At 42.0% G+C, this 14002-nt stretch overlaps 1 protein-coding gene across 2 annotated transcripts in view; it reads left to right on the forward strand.

Moving 5' to 3' along the window:
* TMEM132C (transmembrane protein 132C) overlaps positions 1 to 14002 on the forward strand; it is a 206642-nt gene that overhangs the window by 112522 nt on the left and 80118 nt on the right. Inside the window, exon 1 of one of the 2 annotated variants that reach the window (XM_038763699.1) lies at positions 9554 to 9623. The exons of the other annotated variant lie outside the window; for it this stretch is intronic. Coding sequence (XP_038619627.1) covers positions 9609 to 9623 — 15 coding nt within the window. The 5' untranslated portion in view covers positions 9554 to 9608. Of the gene's footprint in view, positions 1 to 9553; positions 9624 to 14002 lie in introns of those variants that run through there. 2 annotated transcript variants of the gene reach the window in all.

Raw genomic sequence — 14002 nt, forward strand, 5'->3', positions numbered from 1 at the left:
GCAAAACATAAATAAAAGAATTAACAAGTAGAAGCAGCGTGGCTCAGTGGAAAGAGCCCGGGCTTTGGAGTCAGAGGTCATGGGTTCAAATCCCGGCTCCGCCACTTGTCAGCTGTGTGACTTTGGGCAAGTCGCTTCACTTCTCTGGGCCTCAGTTCCCTCATCTGTAAAATGGGGATCAAGACTGTGAGCCCCACGTGGGACACCCTGATCACCTTGTATCCCCCCCAGAGCTCAGAACAGTGCTTTGCACCTAGTAAATGCTTAATGAATGCCATCATCATCATTATTATTAAAGAGGCAACCAGATGTACAAAACATAAATAAAAGAATTAACAAGTAGAAGCAGCGTGGCTCAGTGGAAAGAGCCCGGGCTTTGGAGTCAGAGGTCATGGGTTCAAATCCCCGCTCCGCCCCTTGTCAGCTGTGTGACTTTGGGCGAGTCACTTCACTTCTCTGGGCCTCAGTTCTCTCATCTGTAAAATGGGGATCAAGACTGTGAGCCCCATGTGGGACAACCTGATCACCTTGTATCCCCCCCAGTGCTTAGAACAGTGCTTTGCACATAGTAAGCGCTGAATAAATGCCATCATTATTATTATTATTATTAATGTTTATATCAATATGCATAAATGCTGTGTTGGTGGCTGTTGGGAAAGGAAAAATGAATTGGGAAATGCTGACTAACCCTCCTGAGGAGCTGGGTTTTTAGGAAGAAGATGGGAAAGGATGAGGTCTGGCAGATTGGAAAGAAGGAATTGCAGGCTTGGGGACTTTTGGGTTTGGTTTTGAACGAGAATGTTGTAGGCAACTGGGGAGGTGGGGAAAACTTGTTTCCCAGATAGAGCTGTAGAGACAGTTGGAATAAATCTGTAACACGCTCAAACCATTGAGACCGAAGGGAGAAAGCAGCGGCACCATGAACGCGACTCACTCCTTTCAAAATGGACATTTTCTCAGCGGTTAAAAGAAAATTACTCTTCCCGTATGTGGTGCTATCATCCGGAGTCCAATTTTCTTGGGTTGCCCTTGTTCCTAAATTAGGCTATTGTCTAGTCCCACAGCCTGCAGGTGAATAGGCCGGCTGTCACTTTCCAATGGAGATAATTCATTCTAGCTCTCCGCAGTTGAACTGAGCCCCAACAGAACCGTCTAATCATTGAAATTGCAATGAACCGAACAGTGGACTGGAGAAAGCAACGTAATGTAGTCTGAACCACGATGCAACTGTTTGTTTCCTGGAGCCTGGGAGGTGTTTAAAATGAAATTGCTTGAAAACAGTGGTGCTTCGGCAGACGATTGCATTCAGAGAAAACATTTCTGGAAGAAGAATTCTGCAGCTTTTTGCATCTTATCATCTACGACAGATTTTGCTGAATGCCTTTTGTGTGCAGAGCACCAGAATAAGTCCATGGAAAGCTATAACAGAAGTTGAAGTCTCTGTGTTGCCGACTTGTACTTCCCAAGCGCTTAGTACAGTGCTCTGCACACATTAAGCGCTCAATAAATACGATCGATTGATTGATTGAAGTCAAAGACCCTGTCCTGGAGAAACTTTCAGTCTAATGAATAGTAATAATAATAATAATGGCATTTGTTAAGCACTTACTATGTGCAAAGCATGTTCTAAGCGCTGGGTGGATACAAGGTGATCAGGTTGTCCCACTGGGGGCTCACGGTCTTAATCCCCATTTTACAGATGAGGTAACTGAGGCTCAGGGAAGTTAGCGTGGCTCAGTGGAAAGAGCCTGGGCTTTGGAGTCACAAGTCATGGGTTCAAATCCTGGCTCTGCCAGTTGTCAGTTGTGTGATTTTGGGCAAGTCACTTAACTTCTCTGTGCCTCAGTTACCTCATCTGTAAAATGGGGATTAAAACTGTGAGCCCCCCCCGTGGGACAACCTGATCACCTTGTAACCTCCCCTGTGCTTAGAACAGTGCTTTGCACATAGTAAACACTTAATGAATGCCATTATTATTATTACTATTATTAAGTGACTTGACCAGGGTCACACAGCAGACATGTGGCAGAGCCGGATTTAGAACTCATCATCATCAACATCAATCGTATTTATTGAGCGCTTACTGTGTGCTGTACTAAGCGCTTAGCACTGTACGAAGTGCTAACTCATGACCTCTGGCTCCCAAGCCCGGGCTCTTTCCACTGAGCCACACTGCTTCCCAGTACTGACTTCTCTCAAAACCCCCCAGCTTGTTCTCTTTTCCCCTCTCCTTGAACACTGCCACATTCACAGTTCCCCTGTCACTAGCCCATTGCTCATGACTTTCCCCTTCCTCCAAACCATGTCCCTCATCTCTTTCGAAACTCTCCTAAGAAGCCACTTCCTTCGAGGAGTCCCTTTGACCTTAACAGAACACCCTCTCTCTTCATATAATAATAATAATAATGGCATTTATTAAGCGCTTACTATGTGCAAAGCACTGTTCTAAGCGCTGGGGAGGTTGCAAGGTGATCAGGTTGTCCCACGGGGGGCTCACAGTCTTAATCCCCATTTTGCAGATGAGGGAACTGAGGCCCAGAGAAGTGAAGTGATTTGCCCAAAGTCACACAGCTGACAAGTGGTGGAGCCGGGATTTGAACCTATAGCCCGGGCTCTTTCCACTGAGCCACGCTGCTTCACTACTGAGCCACACAGCTTCACTCAGATGGACAATTACTCTCCCCACCTTCAAAGCTTTATTAAAGGCGCATCTCTTCCAAGAGACCTTCCCTGATTAAACCCTTATTTGCCCTACTCATCATCAATCGTATTTATTGAGCGCTTACTATGTGCAGAGCACTGTACTAACTCCCTCTCCCTTCTGTATCATCTCAGCATGGCTCAGCGGAAAGAGCCTAAGTTTTGGAGTCAGAGGTCATGGGTTCGAATCCCAACTCCACCACAAGTCTGCTGTGTGACCTTGAGCAAGTCACTTAACTTCTCTGAGCCTCAGTTACCTCATCTGTAAAAATGGGGATTAAGACTGTGAGCCCCATGTGGGACAACGTGATCACATTGTATCCCTCCAGCGCTTAGAACAGTGCTTTGTACATACTAAGCGCTTAGCAAATGCCATCATTATTATTTATCCAATTGCATCTATACTCTTTAAGCACTCCATATTTTCCTCCTTCTCAGCCCCACATCACTTATGCACACGTCCATAATGTATTTTAATTTCTGTCTCTCCCTCTAGACTGTCAGCTCCTGGTGGGAAGGGAAACAATTCGACCAGATCTATCGTATTGTACCCTCCCAAGCACTTAGGATAGTGCTCTGCACACAGTAAGCATTCAATAAATGAGCCCACTGTTGGGTAGGGACTGTCACTATATGTTGCCAACTTGTACTTCCCAAGCACTTAGTATAGTGCTCTGCACACAGTAAGCGCTCAATCAATACGATTGAATGAATGAATAAATACCACTGACTGACCACATTAGAAACTCAGTAAACGCTGTTGTTGATGATGATAATGACTGAATTACTCCTGTCAATATTCAGAGGTTTTCAGGTAATTTTCTCTCAGGGTATATCTAATGGAGGCACGTATAAAATGCGATACAAGTGATGCATACACTGTTACATGCTTATTAGGGACTAGAGAAGCTGTGTGGCTCAATGGAAAGGGCACGGGCTTGGGAGTCAGAGGTCATGGGTTCAAATCCCGGCTCCACCAATTGTCAGCTGTGTGACCTTGGGCAAGTCACTTCACTTCTCTGGGCCTCAGTTACCTCATCTGTAAAGTGGGGATTAAGACTGTGAGCCCCACGTGGGACAACCTGATCACCTTGTATCCTCCCCAGCACTTAGAACAGTGCTTCGCACATAGTAAGTGCTTAACAAATGCCATCATTATTATTATTATTATTACAAGCTATTTCTCATTCATTCATTCAATCGTATTTATTGAGCGCTTACTGTGTGCAGAGCACTGTACTAAGTGCTTGGGAAGTACAAGTTAGCAATGTATAGAGATGGTCCCTACCCAACAGCGGGCTCACAGTCTCGAAGGGGGAGACAGAGAACAAAACAAAACATATTAACAAAATAAAATAAATAGAATAAATATGTACAAATAAAATAGAGTAATAAATATGTACAAACATATATATATATATATGTATATATATATACAGGTGCTGTGGGGAGGGGAAGGAGGTAAGGCGGGGGTATGGGGGAGGAGGGGGAGAGGAAGGAAGGGGCTCAGTCTGGGAAGGCCTCCTGGAGGAGGTGAGCTCTCAGTAGAGCTTTGACTGTAATTTATTTTAATGTTGTTTTTCCCAAACTAGACTTCAAACAAACTCTTCGAGGGCAGGAATCTTTCTCAAGCACTTAGTATGGTGCTCTGCATACCACTGATGTGTTCACTGTCCTAATGGGGTTACTGAGATTTGGAGAATTTTATTATTTTCTTTGTCATAGGAACAAGACTAATGCTTTGTGAATAACACATGTATTAAGGGCATATTGAGTAATATAGGAAACCAAGAAAGAAATAACATTACTGAAGCTATTCATTGTAAGCAGATCTCTGTTTACCTGCTTTGTTCATGTTTGATTTAGCAGATTATTTTATACAAAAGGCAGGTGTTGCCTCCCTGGGCATATTTAATGCTGCAATACAGGCAAGTCCTTAGGTTCAAGATACTCTTTTCAGAACCATTTGTGATGTAAGCTATTTATACAACCGATTTAGTCAAAGCAACAAAGTTATAAATGAGGAAATTAGTTCCTGAACCAAATTCTTATATTCTCTCTGTAAGAAAATTACCCAGAACTGTGAACTCGGTCTATTAAAAATAGGTGAAATAAACACATGAATGCATTTATATTGCTCTAGAAGGGGGTCCCTCAATAGGCTAGCCGACTTTGATTTCATCAGAAGTAAAATGGACATGACCCCATTTGCATGGGGGAGTACAATGTAACAGAGTTGGTAGACATGTTCCCTTCCCACAGTGAGCTTGCAGTCTAGAGATAAGCTTACATTTTAGAGATGAATTTAGAGTCTAGACAATCCATTTTTCTATTCCAAACCACTTTCTCCATTGTACCTCTCCTACCAAATCACTGTTTTCCACTGTGCATTCAACAGCAAACTCACGAAACTTTCCCTCCTTTTTCTTGCTCTTTTGATACTCTTCAATCCTTCTCTGTTTTTCCTCCTTTGTTTTTTACTTGTGGCCTCTCTGTTTATCCTGTTTTGGGGGGGTTATTTCCTTTTGCTCTGAATCTCTCTCCCCTCTTTGTTCAGTTTTTCTCTGTCATCAACTTTGTGTGATGCTGCTTCATTTTCCCTTTGCTCTCCCACCTTCTTTCCCTTTTATCATTTTTTATCCTTTATTTTTTCTCAGTGATAATAGTAATAATAATAATGGCATTTATTAAGCGCTTACTATGTGCAAAGCACTGTTCTAAGCACTGGAGAGGTTACAAAGTGATCAGGTTGTCCCACATGGGGCTCACAGTCTTAATCCCCATTTTAAGATGAGGTAACTGAGGCACAGAGAAGTTAAGTGACTTGCCCAAGTCACACAGCTGATAATTGGCAGAGCCACGATTTGAACCCATGACCTCTGACTCCAAAGCCCGGGCTCTTTCCAATGAGCCACGCTGCTTCTCTATGTAGAAAGTGTCTGTCTGCCCTCATTCCAACCCACCAATCATTAAGCCAAGATCCTAATTCGGTCCAAATGTTGAGTGTGTTCCTGGGGGTGTCTATGATGGAGGAAAGAATGACAGAGTACAGTAATCTCATCTGAGGGGACAAATTAGTGTCACCTCTCCTTCCCTAGCCTCATTCCTCACCACTTCTCATAATTAATGTCCGATCCCATCTGGGGCAAAGCCTGAGGAGAGTGGGCGAGATTAAAGAAAAAAATGGAGTGGGCACACCATCTCCATACTGTCCCTCAGACAAAAAGCCCTCATAATAATGGTAATAATACTTATAATAATAATAATTCTGATATCTGTTCAGGGCTTACTTTGTATCAAACACTGTCTCGATACAGGATAAGCTTGGACCCAGTCCTTGTCTGTCCTGTGGCTCACAATCTAAGTCGGAGGGACAGCAGGTCTTGAATTCCCATTTTACAGATGAGGAAACTGAGGCACAAAAAAGTGAAGTGGTTTTCCCAAGGTCACACAGCGGGGCAGTGACAAAGCTAGGATTAGAACCCTGGTCCCCTGATTCCCAGCCCCATGCTCTTTCCACTGGGCCACTGCTTCTTATTAATTCCCTATATGTGTATATGTTTGTACATATTTATTACTCTATTTATTTATTTTACTTGTACATATCTATTCTATTTATTTCATTTTGTTAGTATGTTTGGTTTTGTTCTCTGTCTCCCCCTTTTAGACTGTGAGCCCACTGTTGGGTAGGGACCGTCTCTATGTGTTGCCAACTTGTACTTCCCAAGCGCTTAGTACAGTGCTCTGCACACAGTAAGCGCTCAATAAATACGATTGATTGATTATACTTTGGCATTCTCTGTTCTTTGCTTTAATATAAACCAAGGACTTTGAATATTGGTTTTGAATTACTCTGCAGGGAGAATCTCAAATGGTTTTTTTTTATTTTTAAAGGTCCCTGAAAGTGAGAGATTTATCAGGAAATGATTGTTATAGAGGTGTACGACTCCTTTGTGAAGTATCACTGACAAAGAGTCATAGGCAGGCGTGAGATTATTATTGCTAATGTTGTGACACTGTAAGTACACAAATCCCAAACCACAAAGATGTAAGTGATACATTTCCCGGAAGCAATTACCGCAAAGCGATTGCTCCGGTGGATTTAAAATTCACATAAAAAGTTCCTCCTGGCAGTATGGCAAGACAACGCGGACTTTCTGACTCCCAGAAGCAAAATGGCCTGATTAAATGACCACAGAAATGAGAATCAGGCAACCTGGCTTCCAATCCTAGTTCTGCCAGAAGCAGCGTGGCTCAGTGGAAAGAGCCCGGGCTTGGGAGTCAGAGGTCATGGGTTTGAATCCCGGCTCTGCCGCTTGTCAGCTGTGTGACCTTAGGCAAGTCACTTAACTTGTCTGGGCCTCAGTTCCCTCATCTGTAAAATGGAGACTAAGACTGTGAGCCCCACGTGGGACAACCTTGATCACCTTGTATCCCCCTGAGTGCTTAGAACAGTGCTTGGCACATAGTAAGCACTTAACAAATACCACCATTGTTGTTGTGGTTATTGACCAGCAACCTTCATCATCATCATCAATCGTATTTATTGAGCGCTTACTATGTGCAGAGCACTGTACTAAGCGCTTGGGAAGTACAAATTGGCAATATATAGAGACAGTCCCTACCCAACAGTGGGCTCACAGTCTAAAAGGGGAGACAGAGAACAAAACCAAACATACTAACAAAATAAAATAAATAGAATAGATGTGTACAAGTAAAATAAATAGGCAACCTTGAATAATCCACTCAATTTTCTCTGAGCCTCAGTTCCCTCATCCATTAAATAGGATGAAATTCATGTTTTCTCCTTTTTTAGACTATGAGTCCTATGTGGGCAGATACTGTGTCCATTCTGACTGTACTGTCTCTACCATACGGCTTATTTAGTACAGTGGTTGGCTTTTAGAGAAACAGTGTGGCTCAGTGGAAAGAGTACGGGCTTTGGAGTCAGGTCATGGGTTCAAATCCCAGCTCTGCCAATTAATAATAATAATAATAATAATAATTTTGGTATTTGTTAAGTGCTTACGATGTGCAAAGCACTGTTCTAAGCGCTGGGGAGGATACAAGGTGATCAGGTTGTCCCACGTGGGGCTCACAATCTTAATCCCCGTTTTACAGATGAGGTAACTGAAGCCCAGAGAAGTTAAGTGACGTGCCAAAAGTCACACAGCTGACAAGCAGCGGAGCCGGGATTTGAACCCATGACCTCTGACTCCCAAGCCCATGCTCTTTCCACTGAGCCACGCTGCTTCTCTGTCAGCTCTGTCTCTGTCAGCCAATTGTCAGCTGTGTGACTTTGGGCAAATCACTTCACTTCTCTGTGCCTCAGTTCCCTCCTCTGTAAAATTGGGATGAAGACTGTGGGACAACCTGATCACCTCGTAACCTCCCCAGCGCTTAGAACAGTGCTTTGCACATAGTAAGCGCTTAATAAATGTCGTTATTATTATAGCAAGCTCTTTACAAATACCTCAGTTATCATCATCATTATCCTTACGGTCATTTTACTACATTTGAACTCCAGGAAAAGGGGTGAATTAAAAGTTTTCATAATAGTCAAAGAATATATGTGTATATGTATATGTGCATATGTATGTATATATGTTTGTACATATTTATTACTCTATTTATTTATTTTACTTGTACATATCTATTCTATTTATTTTATTTTGTTAGTATGTTTGGTTTTGTTCTCTGTCTCCCCCTTTTAGACTGTGAGCCCATTACTGGGTAGGGACTGTCTCTATATGTTGCCAACTTGTACTTCCCAAGCGCTTAGTACAGTGCTCTGCACACAGTAAGCGCTCAATAAATACAATTGATGATGATGATGATATAGTCTTTGTTCAAATGCAGAAAACACCAAAAACATAGGAAAAGGGAAGGGCTTGAGGTACTGAAAATACGAATTCAAGAGAAGTATTAATGGGATTTCATTTTGAAGGATTTCAGGTGGCTGAGCACACAAATGTGAATTAATCTTGGTATTTTGCTTTACAAATTAATATAGTTGTGGCTGGATGAAATGTGATTTGGGGGGCTGTTTCTGCGATTGAAAAGGTCAAAATCAGCATTTTTATGTATTTGATTGAAAAGCCTTCTTTGGGCTTTTTTTAAAACACGGATGGTGCAGTCTTACTCCGCGGTGATGGTGACAGCTGCCAGTAGTTATAGATGATTCAGAGAGTAGCCCCCTCTATTTACACGGAGAATAAGACCGAGTCCTGCTCTGGCCTTCTCTACCCTGTTTGGTGCCAGTGGAGCACTCCAAATTTTCTTGATTCCTTTGGTTTCCCATAGTGAGAATGTCTTAAAAAATGAAATTCCCTGTCAGTACTTACAGAATGCAGCCTTTAAAAGAGAACCTTGGGCACATTGTCATGTGTGTTCCAAGTTTTCGATCTTCTGTAATAATTTACAGGCCCCTTTTAAAATGCATATAATAAGAAACTCACTTAGCAACCAGCTGGGGAGATGGATGGAGAGCCTATAAGACAGTTTATGTGTCGCGGTAATGTTTTACTTGGCACCATCTTAAAAGCGCAAACTTGTACTGGCCTCACAAATGTCACCTAGAAGCAGACATTTGCAAAATGAAAACAACATTCAGCTGCATCTTCAGCAAATGGACCATATTAAATCGATGGCAGCTGTGTACTTTAAAAATGTTTCCGCTCATTCTTTTCAATGGGAGCCAGGGTGGGAAATGCCTACACTGAAAATGTTTTTTAGCAAAACTTTCTGGCTGTTTGATGTTTCAACAAGAAACACCTGCACCCCTGGGTTTCCATGTACTGGCCGGGTTACTTAGAGACAGAGCTGATAAATGAGGCAACAGAGAAGAATTCCAGGCTCTTCCCAGAAGGAAAGAGAAGCCTCGTGGTAGGAAGATAACATTTATGTAGATGGATTGGAGGAGGGTAAGTCCAGGATGGGTCATTAAAGGGGAAAATTAAGACCCTTCAAAGGAATTACACTATTGTATACTTTCCCAAGTACTTAGTTCAGTGCTTTGCCTGCATTAAATGCCCAATAAATAGCATTGATTGATCGATTAGTTGGATGTCAAGGAAGGCAACTAGTTATTTTACTTAATGGCATTTATTAATCGCTTACTATGTGCAAAGCACTGTTCTAAGCGCTGGGGAGGTTACAAGGTGATCAGGCTGTCCCACTGAGGGCTCACAGTCTTCATCCCCATTTTACAGATGAGGTAACAGGCCCAGAGAAGTGAAGTGACTTGCCCAAAGTCACACAGCTGACAATTGGCAGAGCCGGGATTTGAACCCATGACCTCTGACTCCAAAGCCCAGGCTCTTTCCTCTGAGCCACGCTGCTTCTCTACTATTTTACTTGAAGCAGTCTTTGTAGGCATCCTTGAAGATGGAGTATTAGATTCTGGACTCTGTTCTAATCCAGAAGGTCATTAAGTACTGGTGTTTTTTAAATCATTTTTTGTCAATTTGCACTGATTTTCAGCTTCAATCTTTTGTGTCCAAGTGAGGGACATAAGGATGTTATGAGCTCAGCTAAAGAAAATGCCAGTGGTACATTAGGGGCTGTTCATAATTGAGATTATTTATTAACGCATCCCCCTTTAGGGGGACACTGAGTAAAAGCAACTCAAATGTGTGCTGCGGTGTCTTGATATGGTTGGACTTTCAGCTTGGAGTTTAAAATAGTCGACATTCGGTCTCATTTATGTAGAATGCAGTTTTGAAGAACTGGCCATGAGCAGGATCTTGGATCCTCTCTTGATTCCAGGAGTGTGAGACGGCATCTGGGACATTAATGAGACATTTTCTAAAGTATCGAGAGTCGAGAGCCTAAAGTGGCCCAACATTTGGGCATTGGAAACAATGAGAAATATTGGCTGTGCCAACTGACCAGAAAGACCTTGTTCCATATGTTTAGAGGATACTTAGAGCTTGAAGAACTGGGGATAAGTTAATGAAGAAATTAATTTTCCCTCCATTAATAGAAAGCAGCATAGCTTGGTGAAAAGAGCACAGGCCTAAGAGTCGCAGGACTTGGGTTCTAATCTTGACTGTACCACTTGCCTGTTGTATGACCTTGGATGAGTCATTTAACTTTGCTGTCCCTCTGTTTCCTCATCTGCAAAATGGGGAATTAACAAGTATTCTCCCTTCCACTTATACTCTGAGCCCCATGTGAGATGGGGACTGTATCCAACCTGATTATCTTATACCTACCCTAACACTTAGTACAGAGCTCAGCATATAGCAAGCACTTAGCACGTATTACCATTATTATTATTGTTATTAAATGATAATAATTTTTAAAATGTTTTCATTCCTCTGCCTTCTTCCTCACTCTTCATTTTGGCAGGTAAGAGCACCAGAATGAGCCTCTTGATTCATTCATTCAGTCAGTCATATTTATTGAGCGCTTACTGTATGCAGAGTGCTGTACTAAGCACTTGGAAAGTACAATTCGGCAATAGAGACAATCCCTGCCCACAATGGGCTTACAGTCTAGAAGGGGGGAGACAGGCATCAAAACGAGTAAACAGGCATCAGTAGCATCAATATAAATAAATAGAATTATAGAAATACACACATCAAAACAAGTAAACAGGCATTAATATAAATAAATAGAATTTTAGATATGTACATATATACACCAGTGCTGTGGGGTGGGAAGGTGTGGGGGGTAGAGCAAATCCAAAGTGTCAGAACAGAATTCCTTATTCTCCTGCTGTAGAATCCTTGTGGGCAGGGAAAAGCAGCATGGCTTAGTGGAAAGAGCATGAGCTTGGGAGTCAGAGATGTGGGTTCTAATCCCAACTCTGCCACTTAATAATAATAATAATAATGATAATGATGGAATTTATTAAGCACTTACTACGTGCAAGGCACTGTTCCTAGCGCTGGGGAGGTTACAAGGTGATCAGGTTGTCCCACGGGGGGCTCACAGTCTTCATCCCCATTTTACAGATGAGGTAACTGAGGCAGAGAGAAGTGAAGTGACTTGCCCAAAGTCACACAGCTGACAATTGGCGGAATTGGGATTTGAACTCATGACCTGTGACTCCAAAGTCCATTCTCTTTCCATTGAGCCATGTCAGCAGTGTGACTTTGGGTAAGTCACTTAACTTCTCTATGCTTCAGTTACCTCATCTGTAAAATGGGAATTAAGACTGTGAGCCCCACGTGGGACAACCTTGTATCTACCCCAGCGCTTAGAACAGTTCTTGGCACACAGTAAGCGCCTAACAAATACCATCATTATCGTTATTATCTTGCTACTAGTTTACTCTGCCAAAGGCTTCCCACAGTCCTTTGCATTCAGGAGCTGCTCAGTAAATACTATTGACTGATACTGGTCTTGCTCTTTATGGCTGTTTCTGCACCTTTAGTATATTCCCCTTTCCTCCAAATCCCTGCCATTTTCATCCTAGGGATAATCTAGCTGAAAAGGACTCAAGAGATATGAACGTTCTCCCTGCCTCCAGGTAAATAACTAAGCAAATCTGGTCAGTAGTAATAATAATGAATTATGATAATCAATATTATTATATTATTATACAATATAATATATTATGTAATACATTATATATAATATTGTTATTATGATAATTATTATGATAGTTTTTGTTCAGTGCTTACTATGTGTCAAGCACTGCATTAACTACTGGGGTAGATAAAAGATAATCAGATTCCTCATGAGGCTCACAATAATAAAATAATAATAATAATGGCATTTATTAAGCCCTTACTATGTGCAAAGCACTGTTCTAAGCGCTGGGGAGGTTACAAGGTGATCAGGTTGTACCACATGGGGTTCATAGTCTTAATCCCCATTTTACAGATGAGGTAACTGAGGCCCGGAGAAATTAAGTGACTCGCCCAAAGTCACACAGCTGACAAGTGGCGGAGTCGGGATTTGAACCGATGACCTCTGACTCCAAAGCCCGGGCTCTTTCCACTGAGCCACGCTGCTGCTCACAAGTCTAAGGAGGAGGGAGAACAGGTAGTTCATCCCCATTTTGCAGTTGAGGGAACTGAGGCATGGAGAAGTGAAGTGACTTGCCCATAGTCACACATCTGACAAGTGACAGAGCCTGCATTAGGAGCCAGGTCCTCTGATTCCGAGACGACGACAGTATCCCACATAGAGAATCAGCGTGGCTCAGTGGAAAGAGCACGGGCTTGGGAGCCATAGGTCATGGGTTCAAATCCTGCCTCCCTCACATGTCAGCTGTGTGACTTTGGGCAAGTCACTTCACTTCTCTGGGCCTCAGTTACCTCATCTGTAAAATGGGGATTAAGACTGTCAGCCCCACGTGGGACAGCCTGATCACCTTGTAACCTCGCCAGTGCTTAGAACAGTGTTTTGCACATAGTAAGCACTTAATAAATGCCATTATTATTATTATTATTATTATCATCCTTGAACACTTAAACAGCTAAATAAGGAAACAATTAAAGATCCCCTGTGGTCAGAAAGAATGAATGCAGCTTCTAAAAGTGCCTAACTTTCTACCAGGAAGGAACTGAGAGACATTCAGCTTCGCAAATAATAATTGTTGAGGAAGAAGAGGAGAAAGCGCTTCCATATGGCTGTGACCTTTTATTGGAAAGTGAGGAGATTCAGAAAACTTAAAATAATTTGCACTGACTGAATTAGCAACCTTGTTTTCACATTTTTTCCCACTTTTCCACTCATGTTAAGGACAGTGAAAATGGTGTAAACTTTTTAGACATTACCTCGTAGAAATGAAACTTTCCATGAATACTATCTCTCCCTTCTCCATTTCTCTTTCCCTGGCACCCTGCCTCCTATTTCTCAGATGTCTCCAATTATTCTCACCTTTCGTCTGAATGACTTTAGCCTTCCTAGATTTTCCCACGGAATCTGTGATACCAGCAAAATAATTTTTTGTCTATCTAGTTTAAAGAAAATAATTTCCTAGAATATTATAATAGCTAAAACAACAACATTCTAATATGGAATAAGGAGATCTCAAAAGTGGGTTACTGCCTGGACTTGAAAAACTAAAATATATTTGAGCATAGTGGGACACTAGAAGCAGATTTTTTTTTCCTCGCACATTTGAGAATGGTTTCAGTTGAGAGTGATTTGGCTTCTGTTCTCTAGGTTTCAAATTTTCGTTTTGAATGCAATATCCACATGTTGAATTCTCTGTAGAACTTTCTGGTGAAAAATTGAAGAGAAAAACTGACAATGGAAACTCCCCCTTGAAGTCAGAAAATAGCCTGCTGTTAATATACCACAGTCAGGTAGTCTGTAGAACGAGAATAAAAAGGTTCTTGCC

This window comes from Tachyglossus aculeatus, chromosome 21 (assembly GCF_015852505.1).
Source record: "Tachyglossus aculeatus isolate mTacAcu1 chromosome 21, mTacAcu1.pri, whole genome shotgun sequence".
Classification (NCBI taxonomy): domain Eukaryota; kingdom Metazoa; phylum Chordata; class Mammalia; order Monotremata; family Tachyglossidae; genus Tachyglossus; species Tachyglossus aculeatus.